Raw genomic sequence first — 21,920 nt, 5'->3', positions numbered from 1 at the left:
ATTTGCAAACCTTTCAGTTTCCAGACTAGTTATCCTTATCGAATGGTCCAATTCGCATTTACATTTCTCGTTTGTGTACTCTCGGCAGTTCTCATATCCGGTTAGTTCCCTCTACCTTCTGGAGAAATGATGTATCTCCTAATTGAAAACGCGGAGAATACGTAACCCTGGAAGCGTCTCCCCTACCTGGTTTTATTTCGGGCTTGCTCCGGCCATCCATGGGTCCACCAGGTACCCACGGATATAATCAGTGACCAAGCCTATTGTCTAATGGGTCCGCCAATAAAGAATGTTTTAGATGATCCAGAATTCTAGATTTACTGGTGGCTTGAATGTACACAGATGGACCCAATCAGACTATATGCATCTACTGTTTGACCCATTGGATCCAACCCCATTCCACCTTCAATGGAGACTACATGTCAAATCCACAGCCTCGACCTTTGTGGAACACGTAGCATACGAGTCCTTTCAACGGTTTGACGTACGCCCAGGTGTGCACCCCCAATGGTTCGCTTGAATGGAGCCAGGTACCCGGAACTTTCGGTTCATCTTTCGCTCTCGACTTACGAGGCGAGCGTGGCGGAGGAAGAAGTTTCTGTCAGTTTCGAGGGTATATATAGCTGCCCTTGACCCTCCAGTCTGCTCTCTTCCTTCGATCAACCACACTCCTTTTGGTACCACCGTCCATTCATTTCAAACACTTTCTTTTGAATTCAACCAAGCCATATAACACTCGTTCATATCTTCATTGATATTTACCTTCTTTTGTGACTCCACACCCAACACAACCCACCAATATGCAATTCGCCAAGTCTCTCATGCTGCTTGCAGCCCTCACCACCAGCACCCTGGCCAGACCCTCAAACTTTGAGCGCCGCCAGGACTCCGCTAGCTGGACCTCTACGCCCTCCAGCGGCTCATACTCCACCGCTGGATTCGGCAGCTCCACCAGCTCATCAGGCTCAGGCGTAACATACTCCGGCAACGTGGGCAGCCCCTACGGCAGCAACATCATCTCTGTTGACGCCTCGTCTGCCAGCAACTACAAGTACGTTGCACAGTTCACCGGCTCGAACACCGAGGACTGGACTGTGGCCATCTTCAACAAGTACGGCCCGGATGGCGCGATGACAGGCTGGTTCGGCAACGCCTGTAACCAATTCACCCTTGCCCCCGGCGAGACCAAGTACATTGCCTTTGATGAGGACTCGAATGGTGGCTGGGCCGCCGCCTCCGGATCCACCATCCCCACTGATGCGTCGGGTGGCTACGCTTCCACCTGGGGCGAGTTCGACTTCGGTTCCACTACCAACAATGGCTGGTCTGGCTTTGATGTCTCGGTTATTTCTGCGCAGAATGCTGGCATGTCCATCTCTGGCATGAAGATCTGTGATGCCCTTGGCTCTGTTTGCTCTTCTGTCACCAAGGACGCCGGTTTAGTTAGTAACGCTTACACTGCCGCTGAGACTGCTGTCGGTGGTATTGGTGCTAACTTGGCCTCTGGTCCCGTTCGTCTGGCTGTTACCATTGATTACAGCGGATAAATTTTGTTTTCTTTGAGATTTGATTTTATATGATTTTGAAGATAGACTCTTGGATCATTTTGTTTCGGAGGATGGTCTATACCCAGCTGGAATGGTATCTGCTTCTATGTCAATATACAGACTTTTAGGCTGGTCCTTTTTTTGGTTATACAATTTAACACATTCTTTTCAAAATAATTGCTTTCCATTGTAGAACTCTATGAAGTCCTATTTACGTAGGTAGGTATCTTTGGACTCTGGGAGTTTCAGATGTCCGCGTGGCGTGAACATACGCAATCGCCCACTACTATGTACGTACCCGCCACGTCATTGAGCCCATCTTCAGGAACCACCCATGTTTTAAATTAAAGATAGAAATAAGAATAAAAATAGAGTTAGACTTAAGCTCGTTCCATTCTGAAATACATTCATAACAACGTTGAAGTATATCGACAAATTCATTACTGACTTCATATCCGCCAACCCAATCCCATCAAACAAAAAATCAATCAAAATTACTTCCGTGGGCTAACAAGACCGTAGAACTCAAGCGGCTTGATACTGAATGCACCGTTCGACTCAAGCTTGTACTTAGGGTCCGCCAGCTCAAACGTGTTCTCCTTAAGAATGCTGGCGAGAGTGAAGAACGACCACCGCCATGCCCAGAGCTTGCCAATGCACTCACGCTTGCCGTTACCGAAGCCCTTCTTCGCGGCAGCAGGGAGCTGATCCCACTTCTCGCCGAAAACACGCTCAGGCTTGAAGGCCTCGGGGTCCTCGAAGACAGCCGGGTCGCGGTTGACCTGGCTCAACACCGCGATCATGGGCTGGTTGTGAGCAATTTGGTACTCGCCACCGGCAAGAAGGATAGGGCTCTTATCGTCGGAGGGAATAGGCTCAATGTTGAAGCCCGGCGCGGTGGCAGAAAGACGGATCGACTCGCGCAGAATGGCCTCGACGTAATTGAGGCTCTGCAGGTGCTCCAGATCGATATTGCCGTCGCCGACCACGCGGTCGATCTCCTCCTGCGCTTTGATGATCTCGCTTGGGTTCTCCATCAGGTAGTACAGGGCGTAGGAGACGAGGTTGGGTGCTGTGGCGGCACCGATGAAGATTGTGACGATCTCATCGATAACCTGCGACTCGGAGAGCTTCTCGCCGCTCTCTGGGTCGGCGCCGTTCATCATTGCATCCAGGATGTCCTTGCGGGCAGTCTCTGGCTGCTCTTTCCGGGTCTTGACTATCTGCGCAGCGAACCCGCGCATGGTCTTCGTGTCTTTCTCGAGTCGGCGCTGGTACAGCCAGTTCAGTAGCTTGGGGCGGGTGGGTCGCTTCATCGCCTCCATGGTGGCGCCATCCATGGCGCTGAGCATAGGTGGCTCGGCGCCTTCGAGCACGTGCACGCGCTGGTTGAAGAAACATTGCATGCAGGATGCAAGAAGGAGACGGTCCAGGTCTTTGGTGAGTAGGGTCCGTGTCTTGGTTCCTGCGCTCCACTTTTTGGTCAGGTCCGGGATGACCTCCGCCATGTCGCCGAAGAGGTTGTCGGTCGCAGATTGCGTAAGATGAGGCATCATAATCCGGTGGGCGATACCCCAGCTCTTCTCGGAGTCGTATGCTGTGAACAGACTGTCGTGCACGGAATATCGGATTTCGACTACTGGTCCAGTCACACACTTGCGGAATCGGGTCTGATCGCAAATCTCTTCCAACAGAGCGACACTACCGATGAAGACGATCTCATGGCCGAGAGCATTGATCTTGAAAATGGAGCCTAAATAAATTAGTGACTACTCGTTAGGGCTGGGTATTGCCCAGGTCCGTGGATGGGTTGCATACCAAATTGCTTGGCCAACTTGTTGAGCGAGTTCCATGTCTCATTGGGGTTGACGTCGAAAACATTACCCAAGAGGGGAACTCCAGGTGGTCCTGGGATCTTGGTAGGCATTGTCGCTGGGGAAAAAAAAGGATTGGGTATATTACTAGTATACAAAAACAAATATCGAAGGTCAGAGAGAAGAGAAGAGCTTCAAGCTCTCAGCGGGCGGGGGGAGTCTTAAAAGCATCTATGTATTTTAGTCTGCATGAAATTCTGCATTGTTTCCCGATCGGCAGATCGAGCTAACCTAGGCCATTGGCGCAAGAGGGAGCTTGCGCTCGGCCTAAGTCTCCATCGTTCACGGTATTCCGTACAGGTTTGTGGATGAGCTGAAGGATCGGCGCGATTGCGATGTAATAGCGCAGATTGGCGCCGCCGATCGCACTAGGATAGGTAATCCGTCAGGCTATCTGGAGCCCATCTGCAGCCATCTGGGGCCACTGGAGTAGCTAAACCGCGCTACGGGCTGTAGTGCAACCAGTGAGCTCAATGGGGTTCAGCACAATTGTCAGCCGGAATCTTCTGCAGATTTTTCCACTCTGCATCGCTAACTCGATTCGTCTCCACGCATCTTGACCGCTTCGGTGTAGCATTCTCCTTGCAATGACAAGGTATCGTTGATCATTGTGTGAGGGGTAGGATGAGCATCACAAGACATTCATTGTAGTAGGATGTACGTCGTACAGAATCTTGGAGAGATTGAATCATAATCAAAACATGACTTATCTGTCAAGCTGATTGGTATGTAGACGGTGACTGACATCATTCCAGCCTTCTTCCAAGGTTATTTTCTCTAGAGATCATCTGCGCCATCATACATATTCTGCAGGGATCAAGGCCCGTGCTTTGTGGATAGTGTCCATCCACTTGCCGGAGTTGATCCTTGGTCAACTTCCCCCTTAATTTCTCAAAATCAACAACTATTAGAATGAATAAAGTGTGTTGTATAACCTTGTTGTATGGTTGTACAATTCAGTGAAGCTCCAAGACATCTGGACCTTCCCGGGGTCCTTCCGTGGACGCAAGTCACGTGAACCATTGAAATGATAGACTACAGGATTCTCCCACAGCATCGCTATTATTTAACTGTTTGGACATAAGAGACACTATGTTATATCTCTCCCAGGTCCCAGGTTCTCACTCGATAGTAACTGGATGTATGTATATCCAGGAAATAGTACAGCTGTCAACATAAATAAGTCTCTAACCTAGAACCCAAAGCTGTCCAGCAACGAATTGGCATCCGGCTCATGAAACACCGTAGGAGGTGGCTTAGGCTTCGGTTTCTGTTCTTCTTTCTTCGGTTTTCCCCCGGGTGCTATTTCAGAAACAGCGGGTTTCTGCAAGACATCTGCTCGGCGCACCGGCATATCAGCAACTACGAGACTGCTCCGCCGACGAAGCAGTTTCCGGTAATCAACTCCGTTCTCATCCATCTCCAGGGAGGTATTAGGCTTCAATGTATCCTGGGTAGGCAGTTCGCCCAGGAACTCCCAGTGGCGTACCAAATCGAGAGCGAGGAAATCGCAGCCCATACGGTCGTAGAGTCGGGCATTGCGGATAACGAATTCCCATTCTTCTCTGGGTCGCACTTTGGAGGCGCCTTTGAGAGTTTGGAGTGTCTTTTCGCGGAGTTGTTGGTATAAGACTACCAAGGCAGGGTCGTTGGAAAGATATGACTTGGACTGAAGGGTTACTCGCCCGGGGCTCCCCGGGGTGGCTGGGGTCGTCGTTGGTGATAGCAGGGTCTCGACCGGCGACTAGATCTGATTAGCTGGGGTCTGGCGGCCAGAGAAGAAAAGGACTCACAATCAGTGCCCGCACTGCCATATCTCGTCGTCCAAGCATCCAGAAAGCCCAAGAGGCCATCCAGCGGTTGCCCTCGGAAGCGGCCTCGGGTAATACTTTTTCTTCCAGTATTTCCCGGAGAACCGGTCCGTTGTCACCTTCTGAGGCTCGAGTGATCGCGATCGCGAGCTGAAGATCACCCATCTGGTTTATGATGACGTTAGCAGCGTCACGCAGATGATCGGCGAGAAGGAAGAAAGATGCAGCATATTCTGTTGAGTGTTAGTTGGTAGTGCTCATTCGTAGGCAATATGAGATTCGAATTACCAAATCGTCGCTTTCCAAGCAATGCATAAGCATTCTTGAGCGCAGATGTCCTCCATCGCGGTTCCTTGAAGTCATTTGCCAACAAACGTTGGGTTGCTGCTTGTTCGCGGTTCCAGTGTGCAATACGCCAAAGACCCTGAAGGACGTTCTTCTTTCCGAGGGCGAGATAATACAAAGTACAGTCGATGGGGTTTTTCTCTTCTGTCTTGGTGTATTCGCATCGGGCGACGATTTCGAGTTGTGCTTTCTAATCAATCGGTTAGTTCGTGGCCAAGGAAATGATATGACAGACACGCACCACAGCTATGGAATCTGATAGCCACATGAAGAGACCGCTTTCACGAGCAGCCTTCCAAGTCAATTTCCCGTTGAACTGCCGGGAGACGAGATCTGTGAGAATATCTTGGCTGCTGCTATGGTAAGCCCAAACAATCTCTCGCCACGAGACTGTGTCTTTATTGGCAACACCCTGGGTCCGCCGCAGCATATGCTGTCGGAAGAATAAGAGATAGCGTGCTGCATTATCGTCCATTGAACGCCGGTGCTTCTCAACCATGGCAACGCATTCAATTGTATCTGCCAAGCGGAATTGTTCGTGGCTAGACAGTTGCGGCAAGGCGATCCGTGCTAAACTCTCATTGAGCGCGGCCGCGGCGTTTTCATCTACGACAGATAGCAATTCCTCATCAGTGGAATCGACGTAGGAAGAGCGCATTTCCTTGGAGATCGCTTGTTGGGAACCCTGAACTTTGTTAGTATTGGGAGGAGAAATGAAATGGTGCGCACTTACATCTTGCTTGTAGAAATATTCTACCGGCATCTCTAGGAAACCATCTAGCCCATCGCCCTCGGTGTAGAACTTCAGCTTGCGATGTAGGTTCAAGAGAATCGAATGTACCAAGCTAGTCTTCCCAGCCAGGATGCACTGTGCCAAATACTGCGGATGGAACACAGGCAATGGGCCATTCAGCCGGCTGACAACGTCGAAGAGATCGACGGAAGACAGCCCTCGAGACGGCATCCGAAGCTCAGACACTAGGCGGTCTCCAACATCAATATCCTTGTCATAAACGAACAGTTGGTTGCCAGCCCCAATGACCAAATTGCCGTTATTCAGCCAGCAAGAGTCTCCTATAGGGTGAGGTGTGAGATCTCGGATCCAGATCTCCCGAACTTGTGTCCACGAGGGTCGGGAATCTAGATAATCATAGCGTAGCTGAGATAAGAGAACAACTTTGTGTGGGAATCCCACGGCTAGGATGGACTGTTTGTCTGGTGTTGACGTCCAGTCCAAATCCCGGATAATGTCATGTGAAGCAAAATGTTCCTCAAACTCCAGCTGAGCATTGTTGGTATCCCAGATTGTGAGGTGAGTCCGGTCCTCGTCAACCAGAGCTGCCTTGCGAATAGAGCTCCCACTCGCCATGGATGGGTTGGTAATGCCTGTATCAACGGTTGATTGAAGTAGCCAATCGACTTTCACATTCGTTGGATCGACAGTAGCTGTCCATGTCCGCACAACTCCACTGTGGGTGTAGGAGAGAGCAATGTCAGCAGAAAAAGAATCGAAGAATCCCGATACTTCTGTTTTGGGGCCTGCTGGGTCCACAGGAAGGATATATGCAACATCCTCCTTCAGCCCCAGGTCAAAGGTGCAAAATTCTCGTAATTGATAGGGATGGCCATTTACAAAGCTCCCTTTACGGCCTTCCTGACTTGGTCCTCGTATTTCCCACGCAATTCCGTGCATGTCTGCCCATATCGTTGCTACATAGCAAACGCCTGGAGTCGCTTGGGTGCCGGGGATTGGCAGCACACATAGTGGCTTGCCGGGCAGTGTGAATGGCAAAGAAGCCACTTTCTTGGCATGGTTTGAGCTGAAATCCCATAGGGAGACGCCATTATGGTGGAGATTGACGAGAAGATTCCTGTTCTCCAGCACACATGTCCGATGAATATGCTCATCTGAGAGGAGGACACTCTTGTGTGCTAAGACCGATCCTCCATCCCGACGCCGCTGTGTCCATACAGTGGCTTTGTTTTCGTTGGTACGTGACACCAGTGTATCTCCAATCGCATTCCGGACAATCTTTTTCACAGGGGCAGAATGGCCAGACCAAGAAGCCGTTTGGGTGATTCTTTTCGTGCGGGGTGCAGGATCAAACAGAACATCCACATGAGAATCATACCACTCGATTCGACCGTCGAAGTGATGAACCAGAACACTGAGCTTGTCGTCCGATGGTGTACTCTGGAATGCACGAATTTGAGCATAGTCTTCTTGCGGTGACTGATCCAATGCAACTCCCAAGTCCAAGCCTTCGACATGGAGAACATTGAAGACGCTCAATTTGGTCTTTGCTTTAGAACCGATATCTTCCAAAGCCCAAGCAGACATGTGGCCCAGGCCATCAATGACAACACAAATCTCCGGGGCCTTGCTCGCAACCTCGATGATATGTTCTAGCGCATGATTCTCCTTGTTTCCTGTGGTCCTCTGAACAGCACGCTCAGTCGCAACACAGAAGTCGCGGCCATCCAAGATAAACCCATACCGCCGTTGCGGTCCTCGGTCCTCATCCGACGCAAGCCTAGGTTGAACCGACTCATCCATGTCAATCTCTGCCCAGAACTGTAGAGCAGAAAGCGCATTAAGGTCCGTCACTGCCCATACTCGAATCTTGTTATCGGCGCAAAATGTATACAGAACATTATCCATAGATTGCTCGGGGTGCCGAGGTAAACGCCAGTGTATCCCGGTGACGACATTCGGATGAGGCAGATACGAGTTCTCGAACCGAACCTCGTCTGCGCCGAAGGCAAGTCGTCTCCATACCTTGACCAAGCGGTCATAATGCCCTACTGTAACAATCAAGGATGAATCCGGAGAAAATTGCGCGAATTTCACCGATGTCGCAAGCTTTCTTTTCCAAACAAGGCGCGGTTCGTCGTTCATAAACCAAAGGGCGAGGCGTGAGTTGCCCACCAGGAGCTCGTTCGAGGAACCCCACGATAGTGTATAGATCGGTTCGTCGTCATCGGGGGCGCGGAATGTATAAAGGAGCGACCACTAAATGAAGCCATATGTTAACATCAATTGTTATTGCCATTATGAGACTGTGTTGCTGGTCGACCAAGCTCCGAGTAGTGGGGTTGTATGCGCACCTTGAGCGTTTCGCCCTGTATGCCGTATGGCTGGTACACGAATACATCAGGGCCACCGCAAACTGCAATCTTGCCAGATGTCTCGTCAAACGCTACGGCCTCGAGGGTATCTGTATCGTCGATGTAAATCGTTTGGAGGAGCGTTTGCGGACCGCCGAGGATAACCAGCGCGTGGCCGGAGATGTATGCCTATTGGGGAACGCGCGGGGGCAAGAGTCAGCAACAGGGGGCTTTAAACGAGCCGCAGAGCTGGATCGAAGATCCGGCAAGAGTTGAGAGTACTTACAACAACACGAAATCCATCCCACAGCGCTGTGCTGAACGACTGGAGCTTCGCTGGGGGTCTCCCCGGCAGTACCGCTCGCATCGAGGTGGTTGGTTCGGGGGTTGGACGCTCGTTGCGCTCGAAAACACGTTACAACATTTCCAGGCCAAATATTATTATGCCTGGGAGTAACCAGAGTCGCAAGGGAAACGGAGGGTAGAAGATGGGTGTTTGGGGAGTTGTCTGATCACACGCAGGGGACAAGGCGGAAGAGACCTTGTCGATTACGCTGCCGCTCCACTCGGTGCCCAGGTGTAACAGATCACTCTCGAATTGAACAACATAAAGAAGCTAGGTGGATATAAACATGTTCTGAATTTAGCGATTGCTATTTCTTACGGTGATAAATTTGTATTCAAAGAGCTCTAACTGATTTGGGGTATAGCTACAGAGCTCCCCGATAAGCATTTACCTATATCTGACCTCGGAATCGACCAGATGCTATAGTAAAGGATTATACATCTCATTGAACGAACATGCCTTTCCCTAAAAGTTTTCTAGTAAAGTCCATTTCATAATTTGAGTATCACATTCAATCATGGCAAAAGTACAAAACAGTATACCAAAGACCCAGAAACCCTTGAACCCGCTATATGCTGCGCCGGATGATGCATTGAATGAGACATGATCGCACCTATCGACAAGGCATGAGAGAAAAAAAGTATAACCATTGCTGATGTACATGAAGTTAAAGGAGCTGCAAAAAGGTCATATACCGAACAAGAACGTCAAGATCGTCGATTCGCTGATCTGCGACCATCTGTCGGAGACTCGGGAGGTTCTTCATCCACAAACCGGACGCTATTTCCCACCGAGCTTCGCCGGCCAGTCCGTGGCCGTTTGGAAGAGGTGGATAAAGCAGTCGTAGTCCCGGCTCGAAGTAGTCGACTTGCGAAGGGTGTGCGTAAGGGTGTGGCGGGGGTAGTGGACATTTGGGCGAGGGCTCGCGCCCGGGCGGCTCGTTTAGAGGGAGAGGTCGTGAAATTGGGGGTTGCTAAGGGGCTTGCAGCGATCGTATCATTGGACGTTGCCTGAGATGTCGCCGTGAAGTCACTTATTTTGAAAGGTGTTTCCGCCTGCTCTTGATACCAGGGATCGAACATCGCTGATCCGGCGCCATCGCCATTTCCAAAGGTCGACATTCGTGCAGGCGTGAAGGTTGGACCGGCCGAATCTCGAGCCTCCAGCTTCATTCGGGCCTTGTCCACCCAATCGCGGAACATGTTTCTCGAGTGCTTCCTCAGATTCCTTTCCCGCATGGCTTCGGAGGTCTCGGCGGTACTGCCCATCTGGAAGATACGAAGGCTGAGCTTGCGAAGAGAAGCTGCCGCCAGTCGTAGGACATGCAATCGGTGTACATTATCTGCTTGGTCTTCCATCTCACGCCGAATGATGAAGGTTTCGGACATTTGCATCATCTGGTCGAACGCGAGTTGTCGGAAATAGGAATCATCGGCATCCTGGCAATCTTGAATTCTCTTGGTTGTTTTGTCGTGCCATTGGACGAATATCTCGGACGTGTCGGCAAGCAATTTTTCGCGATCAACATCACCAGCTTGTTGCTCCATCTCCATGATGATTCGAGTTTTTGATGACCAGGCAGCTAACGCCTTAGACGCAAGATTGACCTTGATATGCCGCCGGACTTTAGAATATGATTCTTGCCGCCGTCGTTTGCCGGAGTCCACTTTGGCCTGATGCCATTGCTTCATGGACTTCTTCATCAAGAAATAGAATCGAGCATCTTGAGCCCAACCTTCCATCTTGACCACTTGGTTATGCTTGGATCGCCAGATCGTAAGAGACTCAGCTGCAAGCCGTGGAGCATAGAACTCAGATGCCACATACTCCCGCTCGCGCTGAAGTTGCACTTGATCACGCCAAATTGCAAATTTAGATCGAACCAAATTTTCGGTCTGATGAGCCTCATGAGCTTCAGCATGAAACAGTAAACGGGTATAAGTATCCCGAGTGTTTGTCACAAATCGAGAAAATACTTCCCGCTTGATGCGTTGCTCGCGTATCCGTCGCATCAGCTCAAATCTTTCCATCAATATCCATTTGTACATCGCCTCCATTTTGATTCGCTCGTCAATTCGAGCACGAAGAGCCAAGCACCGAAGCGTATCATTCCAGGAGATCCACGCGTTGTGTTGGATTCGATGGCGATCTACCTCTTCTGCCAGTCTGACCATTTCGGCCGTTCCAATCCATTTCGAAAGGGCATTTCGTAGAATCCTAGCGTCGACCATCCCAGAGACCCGAGAAGCAGCCGGGGCCAGCCGAGACTGAATTCTCCATTCATCAAAGGTTTCTCTGAGGTCATGTTGGCGCCGAGAAGCCTGGACTTCCTGGTCTGCAAGTGCAATGATTTTCGAGTGATGAGACCATATCTGAAGTACCGACTTCATAGATGATCGTTTGTTGTGCAGGTCTATTTCATGGTCGCGCTCTCGATTGGTTCGCAAGTTTCGAAGCCAGGAAAGAAGTGACCGTCTTTTGAGTCGATAATCAGATACCTCAAGAACACGTCGGTCGCAGAAGCACCACCACCAGTCCCAAAATGATGCTTTTTGAATCTTTGTGTTGCGTACAACCACTGCTTGGGTCTCTGCTGCCTTCAAATCTTGGATCTTCTTCCGCCACGCATTAAACGGCCTCCGTAGCGCAAAACGCTGAGCCTTCAACTCATTGACAGCAGTGATCTCGCGCCACGCATTGAAATATTTGACACCAAGTACATGTCTCCGGGCAGCAGAGGTCCGAGCTACTTCTTCCGACGTAAGTTGGGCCCAGTGACTGAACGCCTTCGTCATTAGATATAAATCCCGTGCGCGACTGGCACGCGCTTCAAGGTGCTTGAAGAATCGATCTGTTCGAGCCGAGTGGCGTTTTTCTTGAATTACTCCTCGCCATGGATCAAAGGCTTGTCGGAGAAGAAGGCTTCGGTCGTAATTGACGGCAAGTGTTTCCCTGGTTTGGCGAGTCTGTCGCGCTTGGAAGGCTTTCTTCAGCCATTGTGTCAAAATTCGACGGCAGATCGATCGCTGTCGGTACATGTTGAAGGTCGATGCATCCCGAAGTAGATCCGAAAGTTGCGGGCGATAAATGAACTGTGGTGGCACCTCTTCTTTGTCAAAAGAATCGTGTTCTGGGCTCTGCGACATGATCGATTGCACATCTTCAGACTCGGAGGTGTCTGAAGAATTGTACGAGGGTGGACGACGGGGACGTGAGGCTTCAGCCATTCTCTTCGAACGATCACGAGCAACGGCCGATCTCGCAACCACTCCATTAGTCAAGGGGGGTTCTTCCGCGACTCCGTGCTTGTTTTCTGTTCCGTCAAATCTGCTAAGCAATCGCCGACCAACATCCAGGAACTGGCTGATTAATTGTGTCCGATCTGGTGATTTGGTAGGCCCGAAATCATGCCTGGAGGTAGGTGACAGTTTTGGTTTAGAAAACTCGGGCTTGCCAATTTCAAGTCGCGACATTGACGATCGAGAGCTGGGGCGATTCATTAGACTTCTCTGTGTAGCATCCTCGCCAATATCGTACGTAGTATTGAACGATGCGCGCCGCTTGGGTGTCGGTGGTACTCCATTCGTAATTGGAGAATGGTCATGGTCAACCGTCTGGCTGTGGGTAACATCCACTGTATATTGATCATAGTCATGTGTCTCATTGAGGTTCGTAGAGCCGTCCTCGCCAATCTCGATCACGATTCCCATCTGTTGGAGCGCATTCTCGAATTTGTCGAAGAGAGTTTCGCCGCGCACACCTTTGCTTCCCATCTTGAACAGGAAGCGCAGGCACGCATGGCCCGGGTCCGCGTTGACGCCATGTTCGCCAATGACTTCGTCGTATGCTTCGAAGAGCGCCCGGAATGGGAGTCGATCCGCTTCGGGTTTTGTCTCGGCGGCAGCGATAACCTGATAGAGAAAGCCGACATCTATAGAGGTCAGGTTTCGTTTAAATTAATGAGTGATTGATTGCATCCTACCATCGTCTGAAAGAGATGAGATCTCTTCGGTCACGGCTCGACGCTGAGAGGATATCGGAGGCATCGAAAATTCGCGATCTTAAGGCGCGCTTGTCGCATCTGGGTCATAGAGCTGCAGGACCAAATAAATCATCGCGAAAGCGGGGAGCGCCGAGGATGAAAGACATGCGCAGACAGAGGCACTCTGCAATTAGCAATTCCAAAATAATAGGAACAATAGGCTAAACCGATGAGCCATTAATCGAAGTAACGATGCGCTCAGCGGGTTGTTTTGGTTGTCGCGACAGAAACATGCAGGGCGGTCACGTGGTCTTATGTAACATTCTTGGATTTCAAGCCCTGGAGGTCCTATTGGCTTCACATCGGAACATTAAGCTACTTTGCATTTCAGGGCTGCATCCTCACCTCATCCATACAATATGCCGGGAAGAACTCGTCCAGTCGAGAAGATTGCCAAAGCTTCAGCCCAATGCTCCGTAGAGGTGTGTAGCTTCTGTCTAACCTCATGTCAGCATTGGCGAACTAACTAGCCTGATAGGTTGCGGCATACGGCAAGTGTATTGTTACCGATTACAACTCAGTACATAAAGATATGTGTGCGAAAGAGTTTATGCGACTGAAGGATTGCTACTTGGTAGGTGACGAGCGAGTGCTGCGCCGTTCGATACGCTAACCAACGCAACAGGCGGCATCCAAAAAGGGCTAAAGAAACATTTGAAGGTTCCTTGGAATTATATGTTGGAAAAATCAGAAGCATCAGAAGCATTCAAAGAGTTGGGGCTGTTTGAGTATGGCGGCGCAAGCAGGAGCATTTGTAAATTATTCTAGGTTGAATTTTGCTAGGTATTGAAGGCGAACTATTGATGAAAGGCTATGTGATTTAATTCAAAGCAACAAAAAAATAGTTAAAAAGTAGACTTGATATCTACATATGCTCTTTTGGTTGACTTTCTAAAGCTTGAGAAGGCGCAACAAGAAAGTGGCATTCTGCACCTCCTGTTCTTCTTGCGAGATAGTGCCCTCTTCCTCTCCAGTAGGAAGCTTATCGCCAACAAATGCACTCTGGTCAACTGGGCGGCGCAGAACCTTCTCAAAGGCTTGAGCTTGAGACTTGAAAGCCTCATCAAGGCCAATGTTATCCGGGTCCGAAATCACGGTGTATTCCATTTTCACATCGTCGGTGGGGACAAGGCCAGCCTTCTTGCGAAGGCGTTGAACTCGGTTGATGATCTCACGACCCAGACCCTGGTGAGCCAGCTCTGGGTACAAGTTCACATCGAGAATGGTCAACACGTCAGCATCCGTGTTGGTCTCCATGCCCTTGGAGTTGTCAGTCTCCTTGATTCCTCGCTTCACAACGAGGTCACCCTCAACGAGTTCAATGCCATCAACCAAGATCTTCTTGTCCGCGAGATATCCCTTCACGTCATCGCTAGTGAGAGAAGGCAAGGCCTTCTTAACTGTTTGGACAGCCTTCTTCAGCTTCTTTCCAAGCACAGGCCAGTCAGCGGACACTGAGTATTCGACGTCATATTTGGCTTCGTCAGAGGAGAGAATAAGCTCCAGAACGTTAAGCTCTTCGAGAATGTAAGGCTCGAGGGACTTGACATCTTCGAGATATTGCGGGTCATTATGAATCACGACAAGTGACTTCAAGGGGGTCTTGAGACCGATAGTCCGGCGTTCGCGCGAGATACGGCCGAGTTCGATAATAATCTGCATCCGAGCAACTCTGCGTTCAACAACTTCGTCAAAGAGCTCTTGACGCACTTCGGGGAAGGGAAGGAAGTGTACACAACGGCTGTCTTCGGCACGGAGTGACTCAGGAATGTGGGGAAGAAGGCGCTGGTAGATGTTGTCGGTGATGAATGGCGTGAATGGAGCGAGGCCTCGAACGAGAGTGTAGAGAACCTCAAAGAGAGTGTTCAGGGCGTGCAGTGTGTCATCAACGCCATTTTCACCCTTGAGTCTCTTGCGGTTGAAGCGAATGTACCAGTTTGTCGTGTTGTCAATCAACTCTAGGAGCCGTGGTACAACGGTATACAGACGGTAAGCGGCCATCTCCTGGTTGATGAACAGAAGTAGTGATTGACAGCTGGCAAGGACCCAACGATCCATCACGTTTGTGTTAGTGGTCTCTGCTGCAGGGTCAAAGACAAAGTCGATGTTGGAAGTCTTCTTCAGGAGGGTCACCTGGCCCTCAAAGAACTTGTAGCTGTTCCACAATGGGAGAAGCACTTTGCTGACGATTTCCTTGACTCCAGTTTCTTTGAATCTAAGAGGCTCAGCACGAACAACAGGGCTGTTGATCATGTACAATCGAAGAGCATCCGATCTGTTTAGACAAAGTTAGTGAAATTTCGTATGGGAAACGTCCGAAGAGCATGAAAAGTTGATCAACTCGGGGCTGATGGACTGCGGAACTCACCCGTATGAATTCATGATCAGCGATGGGTCGGGGTAATTTTTCAATCTTTTGGACATCTTTAGGCCGTTCTCTGCGAGAACAATGCCATTAACGACTACGTTCTTGTATGGTAGTCTTTGACGCAAGTGAACTCCAATCACGCTGAGTACATAGAACCACCCTCGTGTTTGACTAAAAATTCAATATTAGCGCGTGAAAACCGGCAGGGAAGGGAGAAAATGGGTAGCTTACTCGAGACCTTCGGCAATAAAGTCTGCTGGGAAACGGTCCTCGAACTCCTCTGCACCCTCAAAGGGGTAGTGGACACTTGCAAAGGGCATACTTCCTGATTCAAACCAGCAATCAAAGACCTCCGAAACACGTCTCAAAACGCCATTTCCTTTCGAAGAAGGAATCGTGATGTGATCGACCTTATCACGATGAATATCGGTGAGCTCGCCCTCATAGCCACTCAGTTCCCTAAGTTGCTCGATGCTACCGACAGCAACAACTTCTGAGAAATCGTCACTAACCCACAATGGCAACGGCGTTCCCCAGAAACGGTTGCGCGAAATGTTCCAGTCGTGAGCGTTCCGAATCCAGCTGGCAAATCTCCGCTCCTTGACATTGGAGGGGACCCAGTGCGATTTCTCAATACCATCAAGGATGTCGGGAATGATAGGCTTAACCTTCACAAACCAGGATGGCACAGCACGGTAGATCAGAGGGGTATCGGACCTCCAGCAGAAAGGATAGCTGTGAGTAATCTGGCTGTCAACAAGGACACGACCATTACCCTTGAGGAGCTTGATGATGCCCTTGTCAGCAGCCTTGACGTTCTGGCCCACGAAGTCCCGGACTTCAGCTGTGAAACAGCCCTGCGGATCAACGGGGTTGGGAGGAAGACGAGTCTCGGAAATGACGCCGTGGCTCATGGCGACTTGGTAATCCTCCTCACCAAAGGCAGGAGCCTGGTGAACGATACCAACACCATCCTCAGCAGTGACATATTCGTCATTCAGCACTTGGAAGCCACAATCCTTGAATTCTTCGTAGAAGTAATCAAAGAGGGGTTGGTACTTCCATCCGAGCATGTCAGAACCCTTGATGCGGTCGACGATCTTGAACTTGGCCTTCTTCGGGTCCTTGTAGATAGTCCGAAGAAGAGCCTCCAGGAGGATGTAGTTTTTCTTTGTAGCCTCATCGTAGATCTTGACGTACTCGAAGTTGGGGTTGGCACAGAGACCAGTGTGCGATGGAAGGGTCCACGGGGTAGTGGTCCACGCAAGTAGACATGTCTCAGGGTCATCCAACAGAGGGAATGTCACAACAACGGCGGGGTCCTGCACATCCTTGTAGTTCTGCTGCGCTTCGAAGTTGCTGAGCGGCGTGTTGAGGGCGGTGGAGTAAGGCATGACACGGTATCCGCGGTAGACGAGGCCCTTATCGAAGAGCTCCTTGAAAACCCACCAGACCGATTCCATGAATGACGGGTTCATGGTCTAAATGACAAGAAAAAAGTGTTAACATAAGGGCGCAGAAGGTCAGATGTACTCGAGCGTACCTTGTAGTCGTTATCGAAGTCAATCCAGCGACCCAATCGCTCGATGGTTTGGCGCCATTCTGTCGCGTATCTCATAACAATCGATCGACACTCCTCGTTGTATTTCTCGATTCCGATCTCTTGGACCGCCTGCAGACCAGACATGCCCAATTTTTTGTCGATCTCATATCTAGATTTAGTGTCAGCCAAACCCGAGCTAAACAGTCTTGAACAATTCTTGTTTTGAATTGAATTGAACTTACTCAATGGGAACACCATGCGTATCCCAGCCAAAACGGCGCTCCACATGGAATCCCTTCATAGACCAATAACGGGGGATCACATCCTTGATTGTCTATTGAAAATATTAGAACTACTTGCAACTCATTCGCAAATTGTTCGCTATGGTCTTACCGAAGCAAGCAAGTGCCCATAATGAGGGGTTCCGGTAGCGAACGGAGGGCCGTCTAGGAATCCATAGCGTGGCTTTCCAGCTGAAAGTTCAACTTGGCGTTTGAAGGCATCGATCTCCCTCCACCGAGCGAGCACGAGTTCTTCTTCCGCAGGAAAATCCATGACGTGGTGAGTCCAATGGTTTACGAGAGAAGATTGACTGCAACTAACAACCTCTCAGGGCTTGCAAGTCCACGGGTGACTCACCCCGCCTCGTTTTTCTGCCAGTGTGCCTTACTTTGACCCCTCTATGCACACCGCCTTCTACAACCAGTCAAGCATCATGTTAGGGTTACAAGCAGAAGATGAAAGAACTCCTAGAATAGAGAGAGAGAAAAAAAAAGCAAAAAGCCAATTAGATGACCATAATTTGTACATGGCAAGTAGACTATGTGTTGAGTAGACAGTATTTTTACCGCCTGGCTACAATGCAGCACGGGATATACGATTGATTCGAGCAACCCATATATACTCTTGAGGTATCATCAGCAAAGGGCTCGACCCATGCATACTCTACAAAGGCAAACAAAGAGTCCATTGGAACATCAATTGGATTCATTTTACATTTCTCTAACTCCATTTCTTCCCCAGACCTTCATGTCCAATTCCCAAACGTGTCAACAGATACCAATAGCATATTGAAAGAAGCAAGAAAATAGTCAGAAAGCTGGACCCTCATTTGCTTTCTAGTACCGATTATACCCCCCTCCGCCTTGGTTGTGGGAGTATTGGTCTCGGTTCTGCCCACCACGGCCGCGGCCTCCACGGTTACCTCCTCTGCCTCCACGATAATCCTGCTGGCCATAACCTGATTGATGACCGCTATTGTACTGACCACCCTGGTTGTACTGGTTGTTTTGCTGGCCATAATAGTCCCCAGGCTGTTGGTAGCCGTGTTGGGGTGGGTACTGAGGAGGGTACTGGTGTGACATTCCGCCACGTGGTGGGGGAGGCGGTCCTCTGGCGTAGCCTCCGTACCCTTGGGCAGGGGGAACCCATCCAGGAGGTACCATAGGGGCACCACCGGGACCTCCGGGACCACCTTGTGGGCTGGAATTGAACTTCGGGTCAAGGTGCGCAGCGAATGGGTTCGGGCGGTCACTCGAGTAGTTCATCCGGCCGCCGCGTCCTCTGCCCTGGAAAGGTGCGCCACCGAATGATCGGCCCGAGTTTTGGGATCGGGTCTGGGTGGCTCTGATATCATTTGAATCCAGCATCGGCGTCGGCAGCTTCACCCCGCGGAGAAGCATTGACTTGTGAACATGAGAAGTCTTCGGGATCGTATACAGGACCCTTTGATCAGTTAGTATACAAAGCAAACTGCGAAGGTGGGAGGGTTTGGGAGGGTTTAGGAGGGTTAAACTTACGTGAGAGAACGATCATCATCAACGCCTGGCATGCCATGTGCCTCCAATGGCGATACCAACGAGCTGTGGGGAATATAGGTGTCACTGCGCTCGACAATACCGGCCAAGCCACCACTCACATCCTCTTTAAGGGGGTATTGTGCGGGACCAGGTTTCTTGGAGTAGAAGTTCGCGACAAGATCTTGGTACAAAGGGTTTCGGTCGGATAGCAGAAGAACCTCCTGGCCATGAGAGTTGCGGCTCTTTTCATCCTCAGTAAGGAGAGGATATACCTTCGCCATGGCGTTTAGAAGACGAGTTTCGTCGATGAAAGGGAGAAGAATCACGCCTTGCCAGGCAAATTTCTTGCCGTTCAAGTCCAGTGGGAAGTCCTCCGGGTAGAAATCGATGATCTCGCTATCGGGATTTTCCATGAGAGGATGGAAAACTTTCGGCAGTGCATGGTTAGATGAGGCAGGCAAGACTCCCATGAGCTGTTCAAATGGTTTGAATATCGTGCCCTTCTCGAACTGGACGTCCATATCGGCAATATCAACGAAATCAGCGGCTGTACGGTATGTTAGCTTCTTTCTGAGAGATCCGAGAGAGAAGATGAAAGGAAAACCTACCAAATGGCGCATAGTGCCTTGGATAATACCAAGTCTGTTATCAAGTTAGCGAAGCTCGATCATATAATTAAAAAGGTAGGGATTGACAACATACCCAAGAGGGGCACCCCTGGAAATAGTATCGCAAAACCCAACAAAGACCAATCGCATATTCGCGAGCGACCTGATGACGGAATTCTAAATCTTTTGGGTCCACGCCGAATTTTTGCTCATAGTATCGATCGGCGTATCCCGGCTCCCACAGCTTGACAGTGTCTTCTTGGGGCTCATCTTGTTTAGGCTTCTCAGCAGCAACAGGAACGGGCAGAGGAGAGTGTCTGCCCGGTGTTCCTGCCTCGGTAACCTCCTGTTCAGCTGGATCCGCCTTTCGTTTTCCGAGAACCCCGGGAGAAGTCTGCTCTGGGATTTCGCTTGATACATCATCGTCGGCTGTGGCTGGAGTTTCATCCTGGTTGACCTTCATGAGTTTACTCTTCAGCACAGCAGCGGCGCTCTTATTCTCCATGTTAGCACGGTACACAGCTCCACGGTTGATGACCATGCTGTGTGTCAGCTCTCTGGTCTCCTTGTTCAAGTGACCTCGGCCGGGGGTGATGAGTTCCATGGGAGGGGCGGGCTCGGCGCCGCCAGCTGTCAAGTCATGCTGGGGGGAACTCCGCCTTCGCTTTTGAGCACGCTCTTCATTTCGAGCCGCATCTTGCTCCTTGCGTCTCTTCTCGTTTGCCTGCTTTCTTTCATCCGCTTGCCTACGACGTGCGAAGATGGCATCCTCTTGTTTCGCCAGTCCTTGCAAGATAATTTGAGCGTTTTTCAACTCAACACTTCCATCTTTGGTAAGGTAGCTTCCCATAGCGGGGAGATTGTCGCGCCAGATCGCGATCAGCGTATCGATTCCGTTTTCACGAATATCCAAAGAAGGCAGATGAGGAAGGAAATCGTTTCCGACGAAGAAACACATGAACACCCAGTCATCTAGTGCACGTTCCAAGTCGAATGGGAACGGTTGCTGAGGAACACGAAGCTCCACAGCAAGATATTCTCTTAGCACGGCGACATGAAGCCAAATGAATGGCTTCAGAGGAGCAGCGTGCTGCTTCTCGTCGAATTCTCCACTCTTCTCCTTTGGGAGGCCTAGACACTCCTCAGCCTTATGGCCAGTCTGTCCACAAAGTCTGCACCCCCGAGGCCTCGAGTCTTGGGCAAATACGTCTTCACGCAGGACTCGGAAGTAAGGCTCGTGAGTACCAAGACCCAGCATAATCAGATCAGCATCCTGTTAGATTTGAAATTAGTGATCTGAGAAGATTGATTTGGAAGATCACTACAAACTTACTAGACCGTAGATGACATGACGAGTGTTGGGGTCGTGATTAGGCGAGGCTCGCTGCGATCGCACAAAATTCATGATCTTGTGCTCTCCTTCTCCTGGGACGGTGGCATCCGAAATGATGATTTTCAGCTGTCAACGTTAGTGTGTTCATTGGTACCAATAAAATAAATCAAAACATACATTTTCCCAACCCGGGTCAGTGTTGAGCTTGTAGGCAATCCAATACCGCAACGAGGCAGCGAGGATATCCATGAAAGGCGTTCCTGGCGTGATGACGTTGCTGTCCCACGTTTTCTGAACAACCTCCTCCCGAATCAACTGCTCGCCGGTCTTCGTAGCATGCTGCTGGGCGAGCATCTTGTGGAGGTCCTCCTTCTTCTGGTCATTCTCCTTGGCCTCTTGCGCCGAGCGGAATCGACGCGCGCGCTGCTGGTTCATCTTCGCTCTGGGGGCGACACCATCTATACATAGGATCGAGGTTAGTGGAAATCGCCGATTTGGAGAATATGAGGGAATTGCAAGCCCCATTAGAATATAGACATACCGATAGCGATCATGAGAAGCTTTCTGGGGCGCACCATGTTGACCACTCGATCGGTGTACTTGTAGATTTCCATCATCATTTCCTGCTCGTCCGCTGGGGGAGGCTTCCCCTCGGGATGAGTACATGGATGAACAATACCATTCATGTCCAGATAAAGGTTATCCTGCTCCTCGCCATTGGGGTTCGGACGAGTGATATCGATTGGGATTTCTTCTCCATCCACTACTTGGGCCTGCTCCTCAATAACCGGAGAGACGATCTTCGGATACTTGTTGGACAGCCATCGGAACAGCGCGGGGACACCCATGATGGTAATGCGACACTCGTGTGATCAATCTTTGGGAGAGTTCCGGTACAGTTGTGTCGCAATCAGTTGAAGGCGTTCGTGCAGGCGCAGTCGCGATCGCTCTGTTCGTGAATGAGATGCAATTTGAGCCAGTTCAGATAAGATACAGACTCCTCTGAAGCATGTAATAGAGATAAAAAGAGATGCAACCGCAGTTATGATCGCGGTGCAGGTTGAGAGTAATGAAAGTGAGCTTGCCGTTCACGAAAAGATAAATCCCGGGCGGTCGGCGATTCTGCGGGATGAGCCAAGATCGGCGTTTAGCCCCCTTGGGCAGTACAATAGGACAGCTTTCTACTGCAATCAGCG

The 21,920-nt window shown here is 50.2% G+C and overlaps 7 protein-coding genes across 7 annotated transcripts; 2 read left to right on the top strand and 5 right to left on the bottom strand.

Moving 5' to 3' along the window:
• Window positions 1-800: 800 nt before the first annotated feature.
• N7471_004010 (putative allergen) lies at window positions 801-1,547 on the top strand (the record flags this gene model as incomplete). The annotated part of the gene is made up of 1 exon (XM_057276729.1): window positions 801-1,547. The coding sequence occupies one exon, from the start codon at window positions 801-803 to the stop codon at window positions 1,545-1,547; it is 747 nt and encodes a 248-aa protein (XP_057136339.1).
• Window positions 1,548-2,041: 494 nt separating this feature from the next.
• On the bottom strand, window positions 2,042-3,474 carry N7471_004009 (uncharacterized protein; the record flags this gene model as incomplete). The annotated part of the gene is made up of 2 exons (XM_057276728.1): window positions 2,042-3,300; window positions 3,366-3,474. The coding sequence occupies 2 exons, from the start codon at window positions 3,472-3,474 to the stop codon at window positions 2,042-2,044; spliced, it is 1,368 nt and encodes a 455-aa protein (XP_057136338.1).
• Window positions 3,475-4,613: 1,139 nt separating this feature from the next.
• On the bottom strand, window positions 4,614-9,052 carry N7471_004008 (uncharacterized protein; the record flags this gene model as incomplete). Its single annotated transcript, XM_057276727.1, has 7 exons — window positions 4,614-5,165; window positions 5,215-5,465; window positions 5,521-5,767; window positions 5,819-6,262; window positions 6,311-8,590; window positions 8,686-8,874; window positions 8,972-9,052. 7 exons carry the CDS (start codon window positions 9,050-9,052, stop codon window positions 4,614-4,616), a joined length of 4,044 nt encoding a protein of 1,347 aa, XP_057136337.1.
• A 686-nt stretch (window positions 9,053-9,738) lies between these two features.
• Window positions 9,739-13,077, bottom strand: N7471_004007 (Sfi1 family protein; the record flags this gene model as incomplete). The annotated part of the gene is made up of 2 exons (XM_057276726.1): window positions 9,739-12,962; window positions 13,014-13,077. 2 exons carry the CDS (start codon window positions 13,075-13,077, stop codon window positions 9,739-9,741), a joined length of 3,288 nt encoding a protein of 1,095 aa, XP_057136336.1.
• A 299-nt stretch (window positions 13,078-13,376) lies between these two features.
• N7471_004006 (uncharacterized protein) lies at window positions 13,377-13,885 on the top strand. Its single transcript, XM_057276725.1, has 3 exons — window positions 13,377-13,495; window positions 13,552-13,647; window positions 13,699-13,885. Exons 1-3 carry the CDS (start codon window positions 13,433-13,435, stop codon window positions 13,717-13,719), a joined length of 180 nt encoding a protein of 59 aa, XP_057136335.1. The 5' UTR covers window positions 13,377-13,432; the 3' UTR covers window positions 13,720-13,885.
• Window positions 13,886-13,964: 79 nt separating this feature from the next.
• Window positions 13,965-17,539, bottom strand: N7471_004005 (isoleucine--tRNA ligase ILS1; the record flags this gene model as incomplete). Its single annotated transcript, XM_057276724.1, has 6 exons — window positions 13,965-15,348; window positions 15,442-15,612; window positions 15,673-16,922; window positions 16,985-17,153; window positions 17,227-17,318; window positions 17,378-17,539. The coding sequence occupies 6 exons, from the start codon at window positions 17,537-17,539 to the stop codon at window positions 13,965-13,967; spliced, it is 3,228 nt and encodes a 1,075-aa protein (XP_057136334.1).
• Window positions 17,540-18,102: 563 nt separating this feature from the next.
• Window positions 18,103-21,572, bottom strand: rat1 (5'-3' exoribonculease Dhp1; the record flags this gene model as incomplete). The annotated part of the gene is made up of 7 exons (XM_057276723.1): window positions 18,103-18,709; window positions 18,784-19,330; window positions 19,392-19,425; window positions 19,486-20,664; window positions 20,725-20,850; window positions 20,902-21,182; window positions 21,266-21,572. The coding sequence occupies 7 exons, from the start codon at window positions 21,570-21,572 to the stop codon at window positions 18,103-18,105; spliced, it is 3,081 nt and encodes a 1,026-aa protein (XP_057136333.1).
• Window positions 21,573-21,920: the final 348 nt, after the last annotated feature.

This window comes from Penicillium samsonianum (assembly GCF_028829775.1).
Source record: "Penicillium samsonianum strain IBT 33392 chromosome Unknown utg000003l_segment0_segment0, whole genome shotgun sequence".
In the NCBI taxonomy this organism is placed as follows: Eukaryota; Fungi; Ascomycota; class Eurotiomycetes; order Eurotiales; family Aspergillaceae; genus Penicillium; species Penicillium samsonianum.
Note: the sequence above shows the minus strand (reverse complement) of the source record. Positions and strands in the feature narration are given on the sequence as shown.